The sequence below is a fragment of the Xenopus laevis genome, chromosome 3S, assembly GCF_017654675.1.
Source record: "Xenopus laevis strain J_2021 chromosome 3S, Xenopus_laevis_v10.1, whole genome shotgun sequence".
Lineage (NCBI taxonomy): Eukaryota > Metazoa > Chordata > Amphibia > Anura > Pipidae > Xenopus > Xenopus laevis.
The window spans coordinates 8,014,632-8,039,627 of NC_054376.1; the positions used below are offsets into that span (position 1 = coordinate 8,014,632).

At 40.6% G+C, this 24,996-nt stretch overlaps 1 protein-coding gene across 2 annotated transcripts in view; it reads right to left on the reverse strand.

Annotated features, from left to right (window-relative positions):
- The window catches only part of LOC443642 (non-muscle caldesmon), an 87,213-nt gene that overhangs the window by 36,308 nt on the left and 25,909 nt on the right, over nucleotides 1-24,996 (reverse strand). The window contains exons 2-3 of one of the 2 annotated variants that reach the window (XM_041587975.1): nucleotides 20,326-20,593; nucleotides 18,783-18,884 (exon numbers count right to left, since the gene is read on the reverse strand). In XM_041587975.1, coding sequence (XP_041443909.1) covers nucleotides 18,783-18,853 — 71 coding nt within the window. In that variant the 5' untranslated portion in view covers nucleotides 18,854-18,884; nucleotides 20,326-20,593. The remainder of the gene's footprint in view (nucleotides 1-18,782; nucleotides 18,885-20,325; nucleotides 20,594-24,996) is intronic. The other variant, XM_018254867.2, reaches the window with a different exon arrangement.

Sequence of the window (24,996 nt, forward strand, 5' to 3'; positions counted from 1 at the left end):
GGAATGTGTGTACTCTAAGCTGACTTCAGCTGTGAATTATTGAGTCAGATAGTGGAGGTTCTATTATCTTTTAAAAAAAAAAAAGTTCTCAGGGCTATTTATATCACAGCATGTGAGAATTGAACCATTAGGACTTCTAAAAATATATAGAGAATAAAGTACCCCCTCTTGTAAATTATAAGGATATAATTGTTTCATGGCCATATAAAAACACGAGGCCGAAGGAACTCTTCTAATATTCTCATAATTTGCAACAAGGGGGACTTTATTTATTATAATACACAAGTTTCAGTGAGTCATGTGACAGAAATGACATCACTACTCACCATTTATAAATGATGACATCACTACTCACCGTTTATAACTGATGACTTCAGAACTCACCATTGATAACTGATGACATCAGAACTCACCATTTATAAGGATATAATTTACAGGATATTCATGGCTTTTGTGTATTATATAGTGAATAAAGTACCACCTCTTGTAAAATATAAGGATTTTATAAGTTACAGAGGAGTTTCATGACCATATGAAAACACGAGGCCAAAGGCCGAGAGCTTTTATACAGGTCATGGAACTCCAAGGTAACTTCAAATAGCCTCATATTTTGCAACAGGGGGTACTTTATTTATTATAATACACAAGTTTCAGGGAGTCATGTGACAGAAATGACATCACTACTCACCGTTTATAACTGATGACATCACTACTCACCGTTTATAACTGATGACATCACTACTCACCGTTTATAAGGATATAATTTACAAGATATTCATGGCTTTTGTGTATTATATTAAAATGATAAATTGGTGGTCCTCTTGCTACAGAGCCTTGCCCAGTTCTTTGTAACTGCTTGTATTTCCAATCAATAATAGTTTTTGTTCAGTATATACAGGTATGGGACCTGTTATCCAGAATCTCAGGACCTGGGGTTTTCTGGATAATGGATCTTTCGGTAATTTGGATCTTCATATGTTAAGGGCAGAGACACATGCAAAGATTCGGGGAGATTAGTTGCCTGAGATTAGTCTAATCCCATTGCTGCTGGCTGCTTCTATGCAAGTTAAAGGGATAATGCTATGGGAAAAAACTATTTTGCATCAATGCATCAGTTAATAGTGCTGCTCAAGCAGAATGCTGCACTGAAATCCGTTTCTTGAAACAGCAAACGGATATTTTTATATTTCATTTTGAAATCTGACATGGGGCTAGATATATTGTCAGTTTTCCAGCTGCCCCAAGTCATGTGACTTGTGCTCTGATAAACTTCGGTCACTCTTTACTGCTGTACTGGACGATGGAGTGATCTCACCCCCATCCCTTTCCCCCCAGCAGCCTAACAACAGAACAATGGGAAGGTAACCAGATAGCAGTTCCCTAACACAAGATAACAGCTGCCTGGTAGATCTAAGAACAACACTCAATAGTAAAATCCAGGTCCCACTGCGACACATTCAGTTACATTGAGTAGGAGAAACAACAGCCTGCCAGAAAGCAGTTCCATCCTAAAGTGCTGGCTCTTTCTGAAAGCACATGACCAGGCAAAATGACCTGAGATGCACCTACACACCAATATTACAACTAAAAAAATACACTTGTTGGTTCAGGAATGAATTTTTATATTGTAGAGTGACTTATTTGCAGTGTAAACAGTGTCATTTAGAAATAAAAACTACACCATAAAAATCATAACAATCCCTCTAGGTTATAATTGTGTGAAGCATATCACACCAGAGGGTGTGGGTCAGGTCGGCTGTGGTTGGTGTGGTATATACTTGGGGTCAGGTTCTCCAATGGGTTACCCAGTCCAGAGTTGTTGATGTTGGGTGGTCATTTCTGAACTTCACTTTAGGCAGGGTCGGACTGGGGGGCCCGGGGCCCACCGGGACTGCTGGTCCAGGGCCCCCCGCCCCCCTACTGCGCCGCACCGAGTTCGGCCGCTCAACCGCCGCCATGCGCATGCGGCGGTTGAGGTGGTCTGGCCCGGCGGGGGCCCACGAGGGTCGGGGCCCACCGGGCCAGTCCGACACTGACTTTAGGTAGTTTGTGGAGGTGATGAGGCCAAACGCCCCAGATATTACTTTACTAGAGTAGACAGTGATAAACAAGGCAGTGTGTTGAGGAAGGAATGGTGGAGAAAGACGACCTACAGTATGGAGTACTCTGTGGCCATAAAGGCCCCTATACACAGGGCGATAAAACTGAAGACAGACCAAGTCATCTGACGGGCTTCCACGATCGATATCTAGCTGAAAGTGGGCCAGATGTTGATCGGGCAGGGTAAAAAATCCCGTCGGATCGCGGACGCATCTGTTCATTGATGCGGTCCAGCAATCCTACCACACATATTGTCTCCATTCTGATCTGATCGTTGGGCCCACGATAGGATCAGCCCAATGTCGCCCACCTCAATATGGGCAGATCGGGGAGAGATCTCCCTGCGTATGGCCACCTTTAGCCTTGACATTTTTTCACACTGGAATTTAGCAATATAGGGGACTTTGCTACAGGTAAAACAAGGCAACCTCTCTGCAGGTAACATTTAGCAGCCTTGTGTTTGAGTGCCAACACTCTGGGCTTCTAAAAACATTATTTTCTAATAGATCCCCTCAGGCTGAGTATGACAAAACCAACACTGTGCCAGGCTTTGAGGACATTTAGAACAAAGGGCTATTTAAGTCACATGAAACTGCAAAACAATCAATAATATGACAAAGCTGTTTCAAAGCTTTCTCCCTATTGCTCTTGAGCAGATGCCTAAACATAAATTAATGGGTGGGTTTTGTACATAAAGCCCTTGTACCACTCCGCACCCTGTGCACCTTGTTTAATGATGAAGTTATAGTGCAGGCAAGTAAAAAACAACAATAAATGAAAAATTAAAATTTAGGAAGGCATAGCATCCTCAAATACAGACCAACAACTAGTTCTCCATTGGAAAGCTTTCTACGGTTAGCCATGCCAAAACATACAATTCAAATTAGTATTATATGTGCCAAAGTGGCATTTTTATGCTAATTTCAAAACTTAGGAAGAATAATTTGAACTAACTGTGCTTTTATATCATTTATTCCTCTTTGTGCTTATGCTCTGAAATTAGAGTGGCTGTTTGCAAGTATAATGTGCCTACACCACTTTGGAAAGGTAAATGGAGATGATTGCAATCTTGTAGGGTCAGGGTAAGTTTAAATTTTGATTGCCTGATTGCAACACTAAAACATTCCCTTATAGGGTAATCACACTTTGTTTTTTGGGGGGATGGATTGGTGAGGAGGCACGAGCAGACCCGGACTGGCAATCTGTGGGTTCTGGCAAATGCCAGAGCGGCTGCTGTAAGATGCCATAGGCAGTCACTATTTATTGGGCTGGTGGAAGGCTTTTTGGGCCTCTATGTGGGCTGTTTGGGCCTCTGTGTTCTTGAAAAGTCAGAGCATATTTTGATTCTCAGTCCAGACCAGGGCACGAGCATTGATATTGGCCCTTTTATACTATATACAAGAAAATTGGAAATGCGGCTCAATCCCAATCGTAAGGCTAAATTTTCAAAATGAGGCTCACCCGATGTGAGAAAATGACCGGGGTGTAAAAACTCAAGGTCTATCTAGGGTTGCCACCTTTTAAAATAATCTTCACCGGCAGGTGGAGGGGGTGGGGTTAAAAGGGCGGGCCGTGACGCTAAAGGGGGTGGGGACGTGACACTCTATTGGTTGGCCGGGTTGTGCCGTCAAAGGGGGTGGAGCCAAACACGCGCATTTGGCAAGAAGCCCAGGAAAAAAGGTGAGTTTGGAGCAGGCTGGGGGCAGGCCACGGGCTTTCTTTAAGTGTATTTCAAATTTACCGGCAGCTACATTGCCGATAAATTTGTAATACCGGCCCCGGCCTTGGCTGGTGTTTTACCGGCCGGGTGGCAACACTAGGTCTATCACATCCTATCAACCTACATACATCAGCAGTGAATATGTAAGACATATACTCCGGTGGCTCGGGTGCAGCGCCCCAAATCTGTAGCTTAAGGTGAGGTACAGACAGCATCAAAAATGAGCACCCACTCCTGAAGCCAACCGGTCTGGATAAAACTTGATTTTACTCCATATAGCTGAAACAACGTGTCTTGAAGCTTTTCATATCTAGAGATACGTAATCATAGGCATCTAGAAACGCGGCAGGACACGTTGTTTTAGCTATATGGAGTAAAATCAAGTTTTATCCAGACCGGTTGGCTTCAGGAGTGCGTGCTCATTTTTGTTGCCTTTTATAGTGTCATTTTCAGCTCCAGGTCTCAGAGGCTCCACTGGTTTTTATGCAACAGGAGCTGAAAATGTCACAGTACCCTTCTCATCTACAAAATGGAAAAAACCATTAAACAATCCCATTGACAGAAACCCGAACCAAATAATAAGCTGTGTGAGTAATCGAGATAAGTGGTGTTTTCCTTCTCTCGCAGCAGCCGCAATGACTCCACCTCTTGGCGTAGAGCGGTTAAACATCTTTGTGCCGGCCAAGAACACAGCGTTCATGTGAAGATGTAACACTATATAGTAGGAAGTCGGAACTGTTGCGGAGTGTGAAGAAGCAATGTATTACCAGGAGACTGTACAATCGCTGAGGGTTCCGAGAGAGATTTGTTGAATGTAAAAAAAAATAATAATAAATTGTTGAAAATAAAAAAAATTCTGTTTGGGAATAAGTGGGTTTAATCCAAAAAGAATTAGGCTAACCAGAAAATTAGTAGAGTTTCAGGTGGATATGGGGTGTGTATGGTTTTTATTTGGCAACAGAGTATGGCTCAAACATTGGGTGGTATAGTATGTAAATTATATTATGTGTGACCTATTCAAAAGCTGTATAAACACATGGGTGGTTGGTTATGCACAAGTGGTAAATTGTGTGTCTGTGTGTATTTTTGTGCTAGGTTCCTTTCCAGCCACAACACTATCTGCAGGGAATTATTATTTCTCCCTGTGCTTGAATGTCTTTGGCTTGGATATTCCCATAACATTCAGGAAGGTAAATGGGTTCCTGATCAAACATAGAGGCAAATTCACTAAAGGGCGAATTTTCGACAGCAAACGCATCGCCACACTTTGCGTCACTTCGTTACCACTACACTAATTCACTAATGAACATGAACATTTCTTAGCGAACATTTGCTAGCATTCAATTCTGCCTAGCAAAACTTCGTTAGTACTCTTACGCTTAGGTCAATTAGTATAGGGCAAGTACATATAGGTCACATAGACGTCTTTATTAGAGATGTTGGTGCAAATGCTTGAAGTGGCCACTTATTATTACACATGTCCAAGGAAAATAAAGACAAAAAGAGATCCTCTAATGCCCTAGACATGAGCCCACCCTAAAACAAATGTGCCATGCCCCTCAAATGATTCTGAAAAAATTTTTAACACAAAAATCTTTAATATTCAGAACTTTTGAAGTCAATCTCGCTTTAAGAAGCACCAGTGTTTTTTTAGAACTTTTATGACTTTCCGGCATACAGGATATGATGTCACTGACACAAGATTGAGGAGGATGTAGCTTCATCTTATCAGTTCACCAGGTCTAAGGTGGTGAAGGAAACTCTGGCGAAAGAGGGAACGTTCTGTAAAATTTGCGCTTTAGTGACGATCATTCATCTGAGCGAAAATTCGCCTGCACTAGTTACGGTCTCTTTCGCTAGCAAATTGTCTTCTACATCTGTTAGTAAATTGGCAATGTCGCGGATGGGATTTTTTGGATCTTAGTTAGATTGTAAGCTCCAACTGGGCAGGGGCTGATGTCAGGGCTGAAACTAGGGATAGGCAGAAAAGGCACGTTCCTAGGGGGCAAAGCTTGGGGGGGGGGTGCCAGGCATGTACCTCTTAAGCAACCAACCCCTAGTCCGCCACTAAAAAAGGTTAAGCGGGTGCTGCTCTCTGAGATCAAAATGGCCAGTCCATGCTCATTTGTGCACATGTGTCCTTGTTAGCGCATAGGTGTTCTCATTTGTGCGCAAGGGGTGGAACGCGACGTTGGGGTTGCCTGGGGCGCTCGGTTGGCATTGCCCACCACTGGCTGATGTAATGTATAATTTCTGGAAAATGTTGCAGAATATGTCAGACTTATAGACTGTACATTGGTGAATGTATTTTAACCTTGCTTCCCTGAAGCTATCATCTTATCAGAGTAACCGTGATTAACAGGACTCATGGTGGTCCCTGCCATTCTGTCTCAGGCAAATGCTTGGGATGGTCCTGGTCATTCCATCTCAGGCATCAGAATGGTTGAAAGTGACAGACAGTAGGTCACAATATTGTCCCTGACAGTCTAAAACAGGCATCAGAAACGCTGAGTGTGGTTGGTGGCAGGACTTGGGGTGGACCCTACTGCTCTATCTCAGCTTCAGAACAATGGTGTTGGTGGGTTGGGTGGTTGTTTTCATTTTGTCTCAAATACAGGAATATCTGTCCAGGGCAGGACTCAACTGATGTCCCTGTGATTCCAACTCAAGCATCCGATCAATATGGTCAAGAGTGAAGGCCAGGGACCCTGGGAAGTTTCCTCAAAGCACAGAATCCCACAGTCAACTCCAGCTTGAACTGCCTGTTGTCTGACCTTTCTAGCGTACCTCATACAGAAATTCTTTAAAACATAATTTGCCATTTTTAACTCAACTTTCCAGAAACTGACATATGTTCTTTGAAGCACGCTGTACATATTTTGCCATTATTCTCGGGTTTTTTTACGACAAGGGACCAATTTTTAATTTTTATAAATCTGAACAATAAAATTCTCATCAAATCCCTGCAGGGGAGCACGAGAGGAGACCAATAAAGAAAAAAAAGACAAATGAAAAACAGCTGCATGTATGCTTGTCTAAGAGACATAAAACATTATTGGAACAATGAATGAAATGGATAACGAGGTCATGCTCCTTAAAGGAGATATAAACACTGCTCCTTAAAGGGATACTGTCATGGAAAAAAAATTTTGTTTCAAAATGAATCAGTTAATAGTGCTGTTCCAGCAGAATTCTGCACTGAAATCTGTTTCTCAAAAGAGCAAACAGACTTTTTTATATTCAATTTTGAAATCTGACATGGGGCTAGACATATTGTCAATTTCCCAGCTGCCCCAAGTCATGTGACTTGTGCTCTGATAAACTTCAATCACTCTTTACTGCTGTACTGCAAGTTGGAGTGATATCACCCCCCTCCCTTTTCCCCCCCAAAAGAACAATGGGAAGGTAACCAGATAGCAGCTCCCTAACACAAGATAACAGCTGCCTGGTAGATCTAAGAACAACACTCAATAGTAAAGACCCATGTCCCACTGAGACACATTCAGTTACATTGAGAAGGAAAAACAGCAGCCTGCCAGAAAGCAGTTCCATCCTAAAGTGCAGGCACAAGTCACATGACCAGGGGCAGCTGGGAAACTGACAATATGTCTAGCCCCATGTCAGATTTCAAAATTGAATATAAAAAAATCTGTTTGCTCTTTTGAGAAATGGATTTCAGTGCAGAATTCTGCTGGAGCAGCACTATTAACTGATTCATTTTGAACTTTTAACTGATGCGTTTTGAAAAAAACATGTTTTCCGATGACAGGATCCCTTTAAAGGGCATGCAAACCCAAAAATAACATTTTATTCTTCATTTTTATTATACTGTTTACACTGCATATAATTAATTCTACAATATAAAACAAGTGTATTTTTTTAGATGTAATATTGGTGTGTAGGTGCATCTCAGGTAATTTTGCCTGGTCATGTGATTTCAGAAAGAGCCAGCACTTTAGGATGGAACTGCTTTCTGACAGGCCGTTGTTTCTCCTACTCAATGTAACTGAATGTGTCTCAGTGGGACCTGGATTTTTAATATTGAGTGCTGTTCTTATATCTACCAGGGAGTTGTCGTCTGGTTACCTTCACATTGTTCTGCTGATGGGCTGCTGGGGGGTGATATCACTCTTGCAGTACAGCAGTAAAGAGTGACTGATGTTTACAAAAACACAAGTCACATGACTGGGGGCAGCTGGCAACTGACAATATGTCTAGCCCCATGTCACATTTCAAAATGAAATATATAAAAAGTTTGCTCTTTTGAGAAGCAGATTTCAGTGCAAAAGTCTGTTGGAGCAACACTGTTAAATGATGCGTTTTGGGGAAAAAAACATGTTTTCCCATGACAGTATCCCTTTAAGGAGAAAAATGAGATATTATACTCCACAGCTCACACTAAATCTGAGCTAAACTGTGGAGAACTTAAAGGTTAATAAATCCCCCACACAGCTGACCCCACTGGCTAAAAACTATATATCTATACATCTATATTTATTAGATATATATATATATATATATCCTGTAAATGATATCCTTATAAATGGCTCTAAGTGATTTACTAAAACTTGTGTATTATAATAAATAAAGTACTCCTTGTTGGAAAATATGAAGATATTAGAAGTAACCTCAGAGTTCCACGACCTGTATAAAAGCACTCGGCCGGAACTCCTTGGTATTTATTAAATCCTAATATATTACAATAGGGGGTACAGGACAGCAAGTGCTAAGACAATGGTGTTCATTGTGTACAGAGAAAGGCTGGGAATTAAACCGATTCCAAAACTGCACATAATTTCAATTAATTCACATTTTGTGACAGCTAATCACTCTTAGGAACATTTTTTTTAAACACATTTTGTGAAGGATTTTGCCCAAGAAAAACAGTTAAATATCGGCGATGAAGTTTCCACTGGGAGCGCAGAATAATTTGGCCACTGTTATTGTAAAGGGCACAGTACCTTCACATAAAGCAGCTATTCATTGCCTGATTGTGGCCAGATATCCAATCTGTACTCACGCAAAATCATGTTATGTATATCATAGACTGAGTATTAAAAAAAAAAAAAAAAAAAGTTTTCGCTCTTTAACTGGATTCCATTTTAATCTAATATTTACTTTGTTTCAAAGTGAAAGAGTCATTGAAAAAACCCACAAAGACAATGAAACAACTTCACTGGGTATAATTAGGGACTTTTGAATCTTTTAGGTTAGTGGCACTGTGATTAAGTCCATTTGGTCGATATGAACAGCAGGTGGCGCTGTTGTTTGAAATTCATGATATCAGCAGGGTGAAAAGACAGCGAATATCTTGAAAACTAGAAAAAAAAATTATGAGCTCAGAAGAGAGCTCCGAGCAATTGTACATTGATCTGTTTTGAGGGTTTACATCTCCGTAATGTAACCTAATTTTTAATTCCAGTGCCTACGGTTGTAATTCAGATATAAAATTAGTCGTTCGACTGCTAATTAGCATATAACCGAGGGCTGCCACCTGGCCAGTAATGCAGCCACTAATATACATGTATAAGCGTAAAGCTTCACCAATGGAGCAACTCACCAAAGTCACGGTGAACAAGTAAACAAAGTTGGAGCAAGACACTCGGATAGGTCACGCAAAGATCAGACCAATAGGTAAAAATATTAAATTTTTTTATTTAGATAAACATCTCACGCCTAACACATTTCGTGTCACTAGGACACTTAGTCATAGGCTGCTTATGCCTATGGAAGCCTATGACTAAGTGTCCTAGTAACACGAAACGCGTTAGACATGAGATGTTTATCTAAATACATTTTTTTAATATTTTACCTATTGGTCTGGTCTGTGCGTGACCTATCTGAATGCAGCAACTAATGCCAGGGATGGCAACATTTGCCCAATATATTTGTTATTTCCCAGGGTCTATCCAGTTTCTCACCAAACCCACCCAAATCCCTTGAACACAAGTTTAACATGTCTTCACCCAGGTCTGTCCAGTCTCTATCCCTGGTCACTAATCTGCCCCTTTATTTTAGTCTCCCTGGCCATTTTATGTTCCAACCGGTATATTTCCTGTACAGAGTTGTCAACCATGATATAATTCCATTTACACAGGGGATGAACAGTTTCAAGGGGTTTTGGGTGGCATTGTAGTCAAAATAGGACTGTGGGCTGCAAAAAAAGGAGAGCAAGTACTAAGACAATGGTGTTCAATTGTACACATTATATAAAAAGTGAGATATTCAGTAATTATACTACATTATTAAAGGATGAGTAAACCATTAAAATAAGTGAATGTAGAATTGATGAGACTGTTATTGTAAGCCCTTTTGTAATTTACATTTATTATTTATTTTCTTTTTATTCCAAGATATTAAGGGATACATTTACTGTTCATATAAATTAATTTTGTTCCAACAGCGCCACCTGCTGGTCAGTTTCTGACCAGTCTGACCACCAAGTAGTCAAGGAAGTTGTCAGGAGAAAGAAAGAGGCTGCTCTGATGTTCTTCTGCTTAGGAAAACAATTAGAGACCTTTCTCAAATCTTTCCTAAGCAGAAGAACATCAGAGCAGCCTCTTTCTTTCTCCTGACAACTTCCTTGACTACTTGGTGGTCAGACTGGTCAGAAACTGACCAGCAGGTGGCGCTGTTGGAACAAAATTCATTCATATTTACAGCACATGTATCCCTTAATATCTTGGAATAAAAAGTAAAAAATAAATGCAAATGACAAAAGTGCTTAGAATAGCACTCATCAATTTTGCATTCACTTATTTTAAAGGTTTACTTATCCTTTAAGTAGAGCTTTATGGGGCCCCCCTGCAGCCGTAGGGTCTGCTTCCTCTATAGTTGTGCCCCTGCAGAGAAAGAAGAGAGAAGAGAATAACACACTCCTCCAGCCCAGAATGGAAGGGTTACGCTCATTATCGCCTATTGTGGCGGCCAGTAAAGAAGATAATGCACATGCTGTACTTTTGCCTGTCTATAAACACCCAAGGCTAGCTTTGATTTGTAGCCAGGCGGTGATTTTAAAATACGTGCGGAGACAAGCCGATGATGCTTTTATTTCACAGAAGCCAACTATAACAGTATTGAAGGAAATCGGGCCAAAAATGCAGCGACTACTGCGCTCCATAAGAAAATCTATTTAAATAAGAGATGAAATGCTCATGGATACAATGTAAATGGCACTGGGGATTGTTCGCTAAAAGGCTTTAACGAATGGTATATGAACAGTTCCTAAATTCCAACCTGAATCAACCGGGCCGTGTCTGCGCTCGATGGCATATGGGAGTATTATGATGTCATAAAAATGTCAATATGTCACCCTGGATAAATCAAATAACTGTTTTCTTTTTAATCCCTATAATAAACTTAAATCTGTATTTGGATAAGGTAAGGTCTGTGTCATTTCAGAGTTGATCAGGTAAGGAAAGCTGGCAGTCATCTCTAACATAGGAGTGTTAACTCAAAATAAAAAATGTTTATATTAAAGGGCATATAAAGAACTGAAAAAAGCTATATTCATATTGATACCCAGTACAATCCATAAGCGTGTGACATTGCACTTGTAATGCTATTTACAAAATTGGCCACTGCTTGGCCTCTTGATAATTTGGGAGCCCATGGTTCTAATAATTTGCTGGATCCCTTAGCCTTACTACTAGCAGGGTACTATTCATGCTGGTCTCCTCTTTGGAGCCTCTGGATGCTTTGCTAATTACCCATAACCCGACACTCACTCCTAGACTGTCCTTGTGCTTTCTACACCTACTGAGGCCTAACTCCATTTTGGGTTTTCCAGTACCAAAACCCCTCCAGCAAGTGGAATCCAAAGAGAAAGAGCACATAGTGACTACACATATCTGACACCCCTGACCAATTGCAAAACTGTCAGGGCATTATAAACTGGAAAGAGAAATAGCTCTGTCTCCCAACTATGATTTAGGCCTAGTCCTAGTGTGAACTAACCCTAATGTAGAGTAAGCTCTTCATGTAAAAACATTTACCCTTCTACACATCCAGACCCCAAGAGACTGTTGTCAAACAAACTGGGTCAGCACAGCAGTACTGCTCCAAGCAAAATGTAGCCCTCTACGAAGGATTAATACAAATGCATCATCAGGGATTTGCTTGCAGATAAAGTGCCAATTTAATGTTATTTCAATAGAAATAGAGTAAGGGTGCCCAAACGTTGCCCCCCAGGGAGGTCAGATAAGCTGTTAGGGGCCCCATTCTGAAGATTAGAGCAAAATTATTCATACAGTACCAATAGTTATTAGGGATGGGCAAATTTTTTCACCTTGTTTCGCCGCGGAAATGACGCCCATAGACTTGTATGGCGGTGTGCGTCAAAAAAAAAAAAGACGTGCGTCAAAAAAATTTCGACACGCGACAAAATTTCTTAGTGCCCAACGTCAAGACCAGTCGGGGTAAATATTATCTCTGCTGTAGCTTGAACCTTAGCAAGACAACTGATAGCCAGTGTTATATCTTTCTATGATAAATATTCAACCACAGTGCTGGGACTTGAAACCCCTCCCCCCCCAAAAAAAAGGGCTGAAAAAACCAAATGGCCTCCTAAACCCAGAAGCTCCTCCATGAAGACATTGCTTTACAGTCGGATTCCAGAAGGTAAGATTGGAAAGCATTGGGCTCACACTTCAGTGATATAGGACCAACTGCCATGCAACTACCTTAAAGGACAAGGAAAGGCAAAAAAATAAAAACCCATTTTTACTTTCTTTAATGAAAAAGAAACCTATTTCCAATATAATTTAATTAAAAAATGCGTACTGTTTTTATAAGAAAACTGACTGATGCAGTGATATTCTCCCTTCTTTTACTGCTGTGGATAGGAATTGTCAGACGGTCCCTAACTGCTGAGCAGGGAAACAATCATACTTATGAACAGCAGGGGGAGCCCCTGCCTTACTTACCAGCCATGCAGAACTCAAGCAGCTTTGTTTATGACAATCCCTAAGCAGCCCAGACCACACTGAGCATGTGCAGGGTCAGGGTCAGGCAAAGATGTTTAACAAAGTTACAAGATGACAGCCCCCTGTGGCCAACTTTGAAAGCATAAATTATTTGTTTGATTAGGCTTGTGGTGCAGTAAGTTCATGTTTATGTTTAGTATACAAAATACAGCATTTCTAGCCTTATTCTATTTTAGACTTTCCTTGTCCTTTAAGAATACAATGCTTACACTAGAAAACAAAACATATTTCAGAATCTGCCTTTATGTGATGATACTAAAGTAGGATTCTTGTAACGTATGGTATCCTAAAACCCAGAGCAAACCCTTGCCTATAGCAGCCGCCTTTGGCTTCAGGAGGAGCCTTCCACTACTCAGATGCCAACATGACCTAACGTGCGAGGAGTAGGGATGGGCAAATTTTTTCGCTTTGTTTCGCCGTGGAAATGACACCCATAGACTTGTATGGCAAAAAAATGACATTGAAAAAAATCCATAGACTTTAATGGGCTTGGCGTCATTTCGCCGATGGCAAATTTTTGGCAAAACGAAACAGGTCAAATTCGCCCATCCCTAGAGAGGACCATGGGGGAAGCTCTGGGCAGGCAAGGGAAACACCACGTATATAGGAAGGACGGGGAACAAGGAGCATGGTCAAGGGCCGGGTCAATATCAGACAGACAAAATCAGGAAGCTGAAGCGTAGTCAAGGTCACAGGCCAAGATCAAACCAAAAAGATTTGCGGTACAGTAACAAGATCCAATAGAATAGCCGACGAACAGGCAGAGGTCGGTACAGGCAGCAGAACAGCAAGAGTCAAGTTCAGGCAGTGGTCAATGAACAGGATCAGACAAGATAAAGCACCAAGGAACTATGGAACATAGACCTATCTTGGGCAATGAGTAAGAGCAGAGTATGGGGTTTTATAGCCAGACTAATGGTTTACACAAATCCCCTGTGGCCAGATTGGCAACCGCTCGCATAGAGTAACAGTAACGCAGAAAGCACAGTAACAGCAAGTCCCTGGTTCAACTCCAGGCAAGTTCTAGTGCCTCCAGCTCACTAAGAGAATATATCAGCAGAAAGATGAGCAGTTCAGTGCAAGATGATATAAGCAAATCCTTTGTCTCCCAGCCCAATCATTTCTAGGGATACAGAGTGAATGAAGTGCCGTTGGGAGCTTTGCTGACAAGCTTGATCCCAGTGAGCCGTCCAACTAAAGTCATCCTATCCGGGCCCTATTTTTATCTGTTATGTAACGCAGATCCAGAAGAGCGCTTAAAGCAATTCTGTGGCATAATAAAGGCAGCCAGCATCAGTTTTATGGGCAAACATTTATTTTAAAGGCTGAGGGGAAAGAGTCTGTTGTCTGCACGAGTGGCCTACAAAGGAAACCCAAGCTTGCATGCTTAACCATATAAGGGAAACTTGTATACTTAATGTTTACAGCAGATACCAAACGCTGGAGTTCCTTATTAAGACATATGAGTAATAGCTTGTTAGGATTACAAAGGGATGTTCTATGGCACAGGCTCCTTAACCTGACATTGACATGCTCCAAATTATCACTCCAAGTAATAAAAAAAAAAAATCACAGAGGGGTCAGCAAGTCTCATTTGAAAAGTGAAAAAAAGGCAGAGGAAGAAAACAATGAATTAAAATTATGAAAAGGAAACCCCATTTGAATATGGTTTAGAAAAGGGCAAGTTGCTTTAAAAAGGTAAATTACCCTTTTAAAGGATAAATAAAGCTTTAAAATTAGTGAATGTAAAATTGATGAGAGTGCTTTTCTAAAGCTGGCCATAGACGCAAAGATCTGATCGTATGAATCGAGGATTCGTATGATTTACGGACCGTGTGTGGAGAGTCCCGGCATTTTTCGTCCGACGGAGATCAGTCTTTGGTCGATCGGACAGGGTAGAAAATTTCTGTCGGCTGCCGATAATATCTCTGCGTGTATTGCCGATCGGACGATTTTCAGTGGGAGACTGTCACTAGCTTTGGTTGGATATAGATATCGTACGATTGCTGTCAGGGGTAGAACATCGGCTGATCTGTTCTTTAACTAATCTGACTGGTAACACTTTGATCTGAATGGTTAGTGGCGGGTCGGGAGATGATTCGTATGACCGGATCTTTGCATCTATGGCCAGCTTAAGCACTTTTGTAATTTACAATCACAATAGCGCCACCTGCTGGTCAGTTTCTGACCAGTCTGACCACCAAGTAGTCAAGGAAGTTGTCAGGAGAAAGAAAGAGGCTGCTCTGATGTTCTTCTGCTTAGGAAAGATTTGAGAAAGGTTTCTAATTGTTTTCCTAAACAGAAGAACATCAGAGCAGCCTCTTTCTTTCTCCTGACAACTTCCTTGACTACTTGGTGGTCAGACTGTTCAGAAACTGACCAGCAGGTGGCGCTGTTGGAACAAAATTCATTTATATCAACAGCACATGTATCCCTTAATATCTTGGAATAAAAAGAAAATAAATAATGAATGTAAACTTCAAAAGTGCTTAGAATAGCACTCTCATCAATTTTACATTCACTTATCCTTTAAAGGTGAAAATTCCCTTTTAACAATCCAGCTTCCTCTGAAGCCTTATCATTGGCTTACATCTCTGTTCTCTTTAACAAATGCATGAGTTTACCATAGGCTGCCTACTGCCCTGCTTCTGCTTTATTCGCCCTAAAATAAAAATGATTTATGCGATCAACATCGTCATCCAAGAACATGCGTTTTCAGCATAAACCGAGAGTGCACGCACGTTAACAGCCATTGAGCTTCCAGTCCATATGTTGCAAATGGTTTCACGGAGCTCTATTTAATATGTCCCCAAAGAGAGAATGAATTTTTTTTACAAAAGCATTTCTGTCCACAGCTGCAAAGGAATTTGGATGGCTATGCAGAAGAACACAACGCACATGCCAGGAACGTTTTTAAGTGGGATTTGTGGATTTACAGATCAGACTGGAGGGTCATTTTCCTAGTACTGGAAACTGAAAAAGTCCACCCTCTGGCTCTTATAGGATAAGTAAACCTTTAAAATAAATAAATGTAAAATTGATGAGAGTGCTATTCTAAGCACTTTTGTCATTTACATTCATTATTTATTTTCTTTTTATTCCAAGATATTAAGGGATACATGTGCTGTAATTATGAATGAATTTTGTTGCAACAGCGCCACCTGCTGGTCAGTTTCTGACCAGTCTGACCACCAAGTAGTCAAGGAAGTTGTCAGGAGAAAGAAAGAGGCTGCGCTGATGTTCTTCTGCTTAGTAAAGATTTGAGAAAGGTTTCTAATTGTTTTCCTAATTAGAAGAACATCAGAGCAGCCCCTTTCTTTCTCCTGACAAATTCCTTGACTATTTAGTGGTCAGACTGGTCAGAAACTGACCAGCAGGTGGCGCTGTTGGAACAAAATTCATTCATAATAACAGCACATGTATCCCTTAATATCTTGGAATCAAAAGAAAATAAATAATGAATGTAAATGACAAAAGTGCTTAGAATAGCACGCTCATCAATTTTACATTCACTTATTTTAAAGGTTTACTTATCCTTTATGAGGCACACACTAAGGGCACTTCTACTTGATCGTTTACATCAGACAATAGGACAGGGCTGGGCATTTTACTCACACAGATGTAAAAGAGCAATAATTACTTTACGCCTATTACAGTTTATGCCAATTTGATCAAATTCCCCCGAAAAGGCCTGTTATTAGGACATAAATTTTATGTCTGTTTAGTTTTTGTTAAAGGAGACATATAGGATAAACACAAAAAGTCTAATTTAGGCAATTATGAAGAATATCTGGTGTTGGTCTCACATTGTGCTACAAATTAATATCTTTAAAAATAGCCCCTTTATTGGAGCTCGATGTTCTCTAGTCCCTGTTTCAAATGAGAGGTGGGCGTGTCCTAACGGTCCCTGCCAGAAGCACAGTAGGAGGGGGACAGCCAATCATAGCCTTCCAGTCACACAAGCAAAGACAGGCTTCAGTTCCCTATCAGATCAGCCTAGCTGCTGATTGGTTCATCCCGAGTGCCTCCAGCTCTACTGCACGGCCTGGGAAAGGAGGCAGTGGGAAATGGAACAGATGGGTGGGACTAGTAAGGGTTTTACAGAAATTTTCAATAAATTAGCCTGAAACATTACTTTTTTAAGCACTTTCCTTCTATATTTAAAATACACTGGAACTTTCCTGGTTTTAACACAAAATGTCTCGTTTAAAGGAGAAGGAAAGCTACCAAAGCAGTTTATTGTCAATAAATTTGCCACAATAGTGCTAGCGATAAGACTATATTTATTCTGCAAAATGCTTTACCATACCTGAGTAAACAGCTCTAGAAACTTTCTCTGTTTGAATAGGATAGCAGCTACCATTTTAGCTTGGTGTGACATCACTTCCTGCCTGAGTCTCTCCCTGCTCAATCATAGCTCTGGGCTCAGATTACAGCAGAGAAGGGAGCAAGGAGGGGGAGAGGGAGAGAGGAGCAAACTGAGCATGCTCAAGCCCTAGCCCTGGAGGTTTAAGCTGAAAACAGGAAGTCTGATACAGAAGCCCATAAATACACAATAGGAGGAAAGAAATGTGGTGTTTATTTTGACAGAGGTTTCTGATAAAGCTTACTTATTTTTAGCCCTTCCTTCTCCTTTAATGTATTGAATACATGGTTCTCTTTTAAGAACTAAAGTTTGTCCCTCAGGTAAGGATTGACACCTTTTCTAGAAAGAAAATTCCAGCCTTCCTCAGGGTTGCCACCTTTCCAACTGGTGGAGACCAGGCAGAGCAGAGCCGTGACATGGAGGGGCGGGGCCGTGGCATAGATGGGAGTGGACATGATGACAGGGGCGGGGCTATGATTCAGTGATCATCGATTGTCCAATCGCCGTGCCAATCATGGGGATTCCTGCCCGGTTTCCTTATTTGGAAAACCGGCAGGAAGTTTTGACCCGGGCAGCCCTTTAAAATACTGGGCTGTCTGGGTCAAAACCTTCCTATATATTTATCTTTCTTACACAAACCAAGGGCACCCATATATGATAGGTTCAGTAAGCCAACAAATGGACACAATTCCCACTGGTACTCTTTTCCCCACCTCTCCTTTAGCTTAAGCCAGTTGAGGTCGGCGCCTCTCCTACTTGAAGATCCATGGAAGATACGAGACACACGATAGCAAGTGTAGCGGGGGTGACCCCTGCACGTTTATTACGTCAGATGTAATTTTTCGGGGGCATGCCCCTTCGTCAGATGAAGGGGCACGCCCCTGAAACGTTATATCTGACGTAATAAACGTGCAGGGGTCACCCCCACAACAAATGTACACAGGCATGACTTTTCTCCCACACTGCTTCCTGTTACAGAACAGCATTATTTCCTGTCAGGTGATCAGGAAGTCACACCCAGATCATCACAAAATGAGTGCCCGAGTGAACACAGTTTTATATTGGCCCCAGCACATATACAAAGAGTTAACTGCAACACACCTAGGACGTGATGGCTTTGCAGAGCTCACACACATTTAATCTTCCAATACGTGTTCCCTGCGCCTCCTTTAATTCCACTTCCAGGATTGACACCTTTGTTATATTCACATAATTATAAAATGCAAATCAAAAACACATTATTGGCCTAAGCACTCAACCTCTAGTTTATTTGCGGTGATATAAAAAGAAATATAAACTCCAAACACCTTTTTTTGTTCCCTCCGAGGAAAATATGAAGGAAAGTGGCCGTACTAGGACCAACCAGTTTATAAATAGTATTTTCTCTTTCGCCCTGGCTGCATTCTTTACATGCCTTATTTGGACCAACATACAAAAGCCAGAGCTAACTATTATTTATAACCTTTTTTGGAAATACAACATGGCTGAAAACATCAGAGTGTGATAATGAAGATAGCAAGACCTGGCTCCCAAACATGGGAATCCTCCAAATGAAACAGCCGTGGAATTATTCAGTCATGACAACCCTTCCCCAAGTCATCCATCATTTTACCTCTCCGTTTCCTGACGCATTTCCTCCCGCTTCTGTCTCCTGAGCTCCCGGCGACGCTCAAAATCATCCATGTTAAATGATAGAGTGTTTCAACAGTTGGGTCTGAAATGAAGATTTGCAGATCATTAGATCTATGCTTTACTATAACCAGAAATGAAAGTTGGCTATTTAAAGTCAGCTAAGTGCAACAATTCAGGGTATCCAAGACAAGTGCTATAGCTAAAAACTTTAATATACCTAATCCTTTCTCTATGTAATATTTCTATATCTACATCCTACAGGCCAACTAGAAGTAGTAGGGAGGTATCTCTACCGGTAGGGCCAGAACTAAAAGGTGGCAACCCTAGCCCTAATGGGCCCCTGCTGGCCCAGACTTGCTCCCCTGGCTGCCCCATAAACACCCACACCTGCGCTGCAGCTAAGATCATGCATGCCTGCCAGGGCTAGACTTTGGAGGTCAGAAGGGGGCCCCCGACGACTGCCTGGGGGCCCACAAGGCTCCAATCTGACCCTGGTGGACTGGGTGCAATGACAATGCAGCTAGTATACTTGAAGTGTGGTTAACTAAAACCCATTATCCAGAAAGCTCTGAATTACGGAATGGCCATCTCTCATAGCCTCTATTTTACCCTAATAATCCAAATTTTTAAAATGATTCTCTACATCCCCCATGGGGCCCCTGCTGTGCCTCCCGCATCTCCCATGGGGACCCCGCCTTGCCGCCCGCACACCCCTATAGGGCTGCCGGCACCCGCCCCACCCCTTGCCTGAGCACATGTAAATTTAAAGTACCATTAGTGCATCAGGGGAGGGAGATCTACAGCCTGGGGGAGAGCTGGCAATGATCAAGTCTGGGCCTGTGGGGCCCACCGGGTTTTTCCCCAGTGTCCCGATGGCCCAGTCGGACCCTGTTTGCTTCTGCTACAATGATTCAGGAATTAGAACCAAGAGTGCAGAGACTAGTAGCAGTCAGCCCAATAATCCTTTCCAATTGTAATGACATTTACAGATAACGTCAAAACCACTGAAATGTATTTTTAAAAGTTGCTTCGATCGGCAAGAGCCATTTTTAGGTGGAGAAACCCTTAAATGCCAAAGCAAATAATCTTATATATAAAAAAAAAAAAAAAAGAAACAATCTGCAATGAATATCAGCCTCTCTGTAAGACTACAGATACAGAAGCTCTCAAACAAAAACACAGCAGAAATATAAGGTCCTCCGACTAAGGTTACCACCTTTTCTGGAAAAAAATACCGGCCTTCCTATATTCTTGCCTTTTTTTCCTATTAATAACATTGGCATCAAGCATTATTTTTACCGGCAACCCTAACTCCGACGCATGAAACCAATTTGCGCCTTCCTAACAAAGACCCACGGTGGGGATTCATATGTAGGATTCCCAAAATGCTTCCACGGTAGCTTTATACCATCTACACCACGGCTGCTGCAATCCAAGTCCAAACAGTAAATTAAAACAATCCTCTAAAACCCTCTTTTTCTATGCGAATATTCTGGAATTCTGGTAGATTTCTCCAGTCCTACCTGTGATGTTAATCTGTCGATTCCTTTTTTAACCAATCACTCTGCATTAACCTAAAATCTGTTCTTCATCCAGAAAAAAAAGGAGAGTCACGCAACTTCTCCAAAATCCAAATGGAAGTCGCTACCACAAAAGGGAAAGCGTTTGTGTCCTGCCAGTGTTTAGTTTAAACTGTCCTGTCAGTGGTTCCTTTAAAGCTGGGATGTTGAATGCATTGGCTGCATTTAATTTTATTTCCTGTGCTGAGTCTCCAGCCTCTGCTTCCTTGGCCTGAAATTCCAAAAAAAATATTGCCAGGCTTAACCCTTTGCTGCAAGAGAAGGCTGCAGTGCATTCCAGGAATACTTGGCGTTATAACGATAACAAAAAGGCCATACAAAAGGCTGAAAGATGATCTCCCAGGACAGCATTTCCCCCCTGTCCAATCACAGTACTGGTATAATAATAAAAATAGTATTCAAGTACCATTATTATTTTAATCTGAAACATGTATAGACATAGGGAATAGGGTAAAAAAAAAAAAAAAAGAATACATATGTCCTAAGGAATAAAAGAAATGTATTTATTTTGGATTGAAAGAAAAGAAATCTTTTGAAATACAGAAGAATATATAATTTAATATATATAATATATAAAAAATATAAAGTAATCACAAGTAATGGCCGTCTCCCATTCTGTATGGCCGTCTCTTCTGTATTTTGAAATACAGAAGAATATATAATTTAATATATATAATATATAAAAAATATAAAGTAATCACAAGTAAAGGCCGTCTCCCATAGACTCCCATAACGATCAAATAATCCAAATTATGACAAATGATTTCCCTTTTCTCTGCAATAATAAAACAGTCACTTGTACTTGATGCAAACAAGTTATGGTTATGGTAACAAGTAGTGATGGGCGAATAAATTCGGCTGGCGCGATTTTGCGGCGAATTTCCGTGAGACTCCCACTAAATTTCGTCGGCATCCAAAAACTTCGGACACGTGTTTTTCGAAAAGTCGATTGCGTCAAAACCGCAGCTCGTCAACACTATTCAGACACCCATTGACTTTAACGCCGGCATCAAAATTGATGCAAGCGACTTTTCGGGCAGGAATTTCAGGAGTTTCAGGAATTTTTTGTGAATTTTTCGCCTATTCGTGAGGAAAATCGTGTATTTTTCAGCAAAGTGAAACTAGTAACTAGTAAAAAGTAGTGATGATTTTTTTCGTCAGGAATGGATTCGCAGTGAAATTCCACACTTCACCACCTGCAAATTTTTTTGCGACAAAGAAGACGCCAAGGCAAAGTTGTCACCTAGTCGAATTAATTTTGTTCCAACAGCGCCACCTGCTGGTCAGTTTCTGACCAGTCTGACCACCAAGTAGTCAAGGAAGTTGTCAGGAGAAAGAAAGAGGCTGCTCTGATGTTCTTCTGCTTAGGAAAGATTTGAGAAAGGTTTCTAATTGTTTTCCTAAGCAGAAGAACATCAGAGCAGCCTCTTTCTTTCTCCTGACAACTTCCTTGACTACTTGGTGGTCAGACTGGTCAGAAACTGACCAGCAGGTGGCGCTGTTGGAATAAAATTCATTCATATTAACAGCTCATGTATCCCTTAATATCTTGGAATAAAAAGAAAATAAATAATAAATGTTACAAAAGTGCTTAGAATAGCTCTCTCATCAATTCAAATTCACTAATTTTAAAGGTTTACTTATCCTTTAAACATTAAAATGCAAGTACATTTATGCCACTGAAACCTGGCAAAGATAAAGGATGAACGTTGCAGAGTCTCAGTATCATATTCCGACAATGAAATTACGTACACAGGATAGGATTGCCGTCTCTAGCAGATGTACTCATGCCCCACAAGTAGGGAATAATTTATTACAAAGTTCTTTTTCTGTACAAAACATTTGAAAAACTTCGAAATTCTAATTCAAAAAGACCAACCAAAATGAGATTGAAGGTTTTTTTTTGGCCAAATAGGTCAGTTTTCGAACGAATAGGTGTGTATGAATCGAAGTAACAGCGCATTCGATTGAATTCGATTCAAAGTTTTTTTAAAAATACTTCAAAGTCCACCAATTGGCTCCAAACCGGTTCTTGGGGGTCCCCCATAGGCTAAAACCGCAATTCGGCAGGTTTTAGATGGCGAATGGTCGAAGTCAAATTTTTTTGACTATTCCCTGGTCGAAGTACACAAAAATTAGCTGGAAATTCAAATTTTTTAAATTCGAATTTTCGCTTCGACCTTTGATAAATCTGCCCCTAAGTGTATGGTTTATAGAGACTTTAGATGCTTTTTTTACATTAGAATATATGCTGTAAATATTGCATCTTACTGATTGTTTTCATGTAACCACATCTGTCGTCGTTTTAGCGAACTTGGTAAAGTCTACTTGTTTCAGTGTGAAAAAAATAAAAAAAAAACCCTTGTACACAGCCAATATTTTATATTTATCCAACAACTCTGTTCCTCTGAGAATGTCTCATTGGAGAAGTGGAGACTTGGGATAAAACAAACATATTAGCTCATGTGAACATAAAATCATGCTTTATATTAGCTCTTTGCTGGCGGTTGGGAAATGTCTGATACAATAGGCTTTTATTATTTTTCTGCTGAACTCCATATTTTTATTACAGTGACACTGACAATCCCATTGGTCTTTGAATATGAATGTATGACAAATACATGCTGGTAGTGATGGGCGAAATTCCTGAATTTCCTGCAAAATTCCCAAAACGGGCAAAAAATTAGCAAAACCCGATTTCTAACACCTGCATCAATTTGTGAGCGTCAAAACTTACGCCGGCGACAGTAACGACGCTGGCGACATTTGACGCACATTACAGTCTATGGGTGTCTGTTTAATTGACGCTGGCATCAAAATTGTTGGCAGAGCCTAAAAAACATTGCCACCGGCAAATTTGCGAATAAATTCGCCCATCACTATATGCCGGCTGTATAAATAGTATACTAAATACTATGGGGCAGATTTATCAAAGGTCGAATTTCAAAATAATGGGAGTTTTTTTGAAGTCCCATAACTTCGAAATTTGAATAAAAAAAAGACCAATCGAAATTTATTTTAAAAAAAATCGAAGTTTTTAACTTTGGGTGAATAGGCTGTATTCGAATCCCTCGAATCGAAGTTTTAGCGCATTCGATCAAATTCGAATGGAAGGATTTTCCCCAAAAAAACTTGGATTTTTCAAAGTCCACCAATTGACTCCAAACAGGTTCTAGGAGGTCCCCCATAGGCTAAAACAGCAATTCGGCAGGTTTTAGATGGCGAACAGTCAAAGTCAACGTTTTAAAGAGACAGTACATGATAGATTTCGATATTCGAATAGTCAAATTCTGGCCAATTCAATAATCGAAGTACACAGAAATAGCTCGAAATTTTTTTACTTCGAATTTTCACTTCGACTCATGATAAATCTGATCCTATATGTTATAGCAAAACATTATACAGGTTTGGGATCCATTATCCAGAAAGGTCATCTCCCATACACTCCATTATAATTAAATAATCCACATTTTTAAAAAAAGATTTCCTTTTTTCTCTGTAATAATTAAAAACTACAGGTATGGGACCTGTTATCCAGAATGTTCCAAACCTGGGGTTTTCCGGATAACGGATCTTTCCATAATTTGGATCTTCATACCTTAAGTCTACTAGAAAATCATATAAACATTAAATAGATGGTTTTGTCTCAAATAATTAAATCTTAGTTGGGATCAAGTACACGCTACTGTTTTATTATTACAGAGAAAAAGGAAACCAATTTTAAAAATAATTTGATTATAATGCAGTCTATGGGAGACAACCTTTTTTGTAATTTGGAGCGGAATCCCAACTAAGATTTAACTAATCCTTATTGGAAGCAAAACCAGGTTATTAGGTCTATTTAATGTTTACATGATTTTCTAGTAGACTTAAGGTATGAAGATCCAAATTACGTAGAGATCCGCTATCTGGAAACCCCCCAGGTCCTGAGCATTCTGGATACAGATTCTCCAAATTATTAGGATCATCTTAATTATCTATAAGAGAAGCTTTTATTCTTCTTCTTTATTTATATAGTTCTTTACAGAGATTTTACACATTTCACATATGATCCTGCCCCAGTGGTGCTTACAAGTCCCCATCACATTCACACACACTTGTTTTTTCGGTCGCCTATTTAGTTGCCTGTGTGTTTTTGAGGAGTGAGAAGAAACCACAGGGGACATAGAAAACTCCTTGCAGATGGTGCACTGGCTGCTAGTGATGGGCGAATTTCTCCCATTTTGCTTCGCCGCGAAATTTGCGAATTTACCGCAAAATTTGCGAAACTCAAATTTTGACACTCGCGTCAATTCATGTAAATTATGATGCTCACGTCAATTTTGATGCCGGCGTTAAAGTCATTGGACGTCCGAATAATGTTGACGCACAACGGTTTTGACGCGCAACGGTTTTGATGCAAGCGATCCCACCATTGCAAGGCAGCAATTCCAACCTTTGGGACACCATGCCTTGGGTTATTCACAGCGCATTTCCAAAAGCAGTGATATGATGAAAGGGCAACGAGTACAAGCATGAGCTATATTATCAGGAATGTTTTTTATCTTGTGTTCTTAAAGGGATACTGTCATGGGAAAAAAATTCAAAACACATCAGTTATTAGTGCTGCTCCAC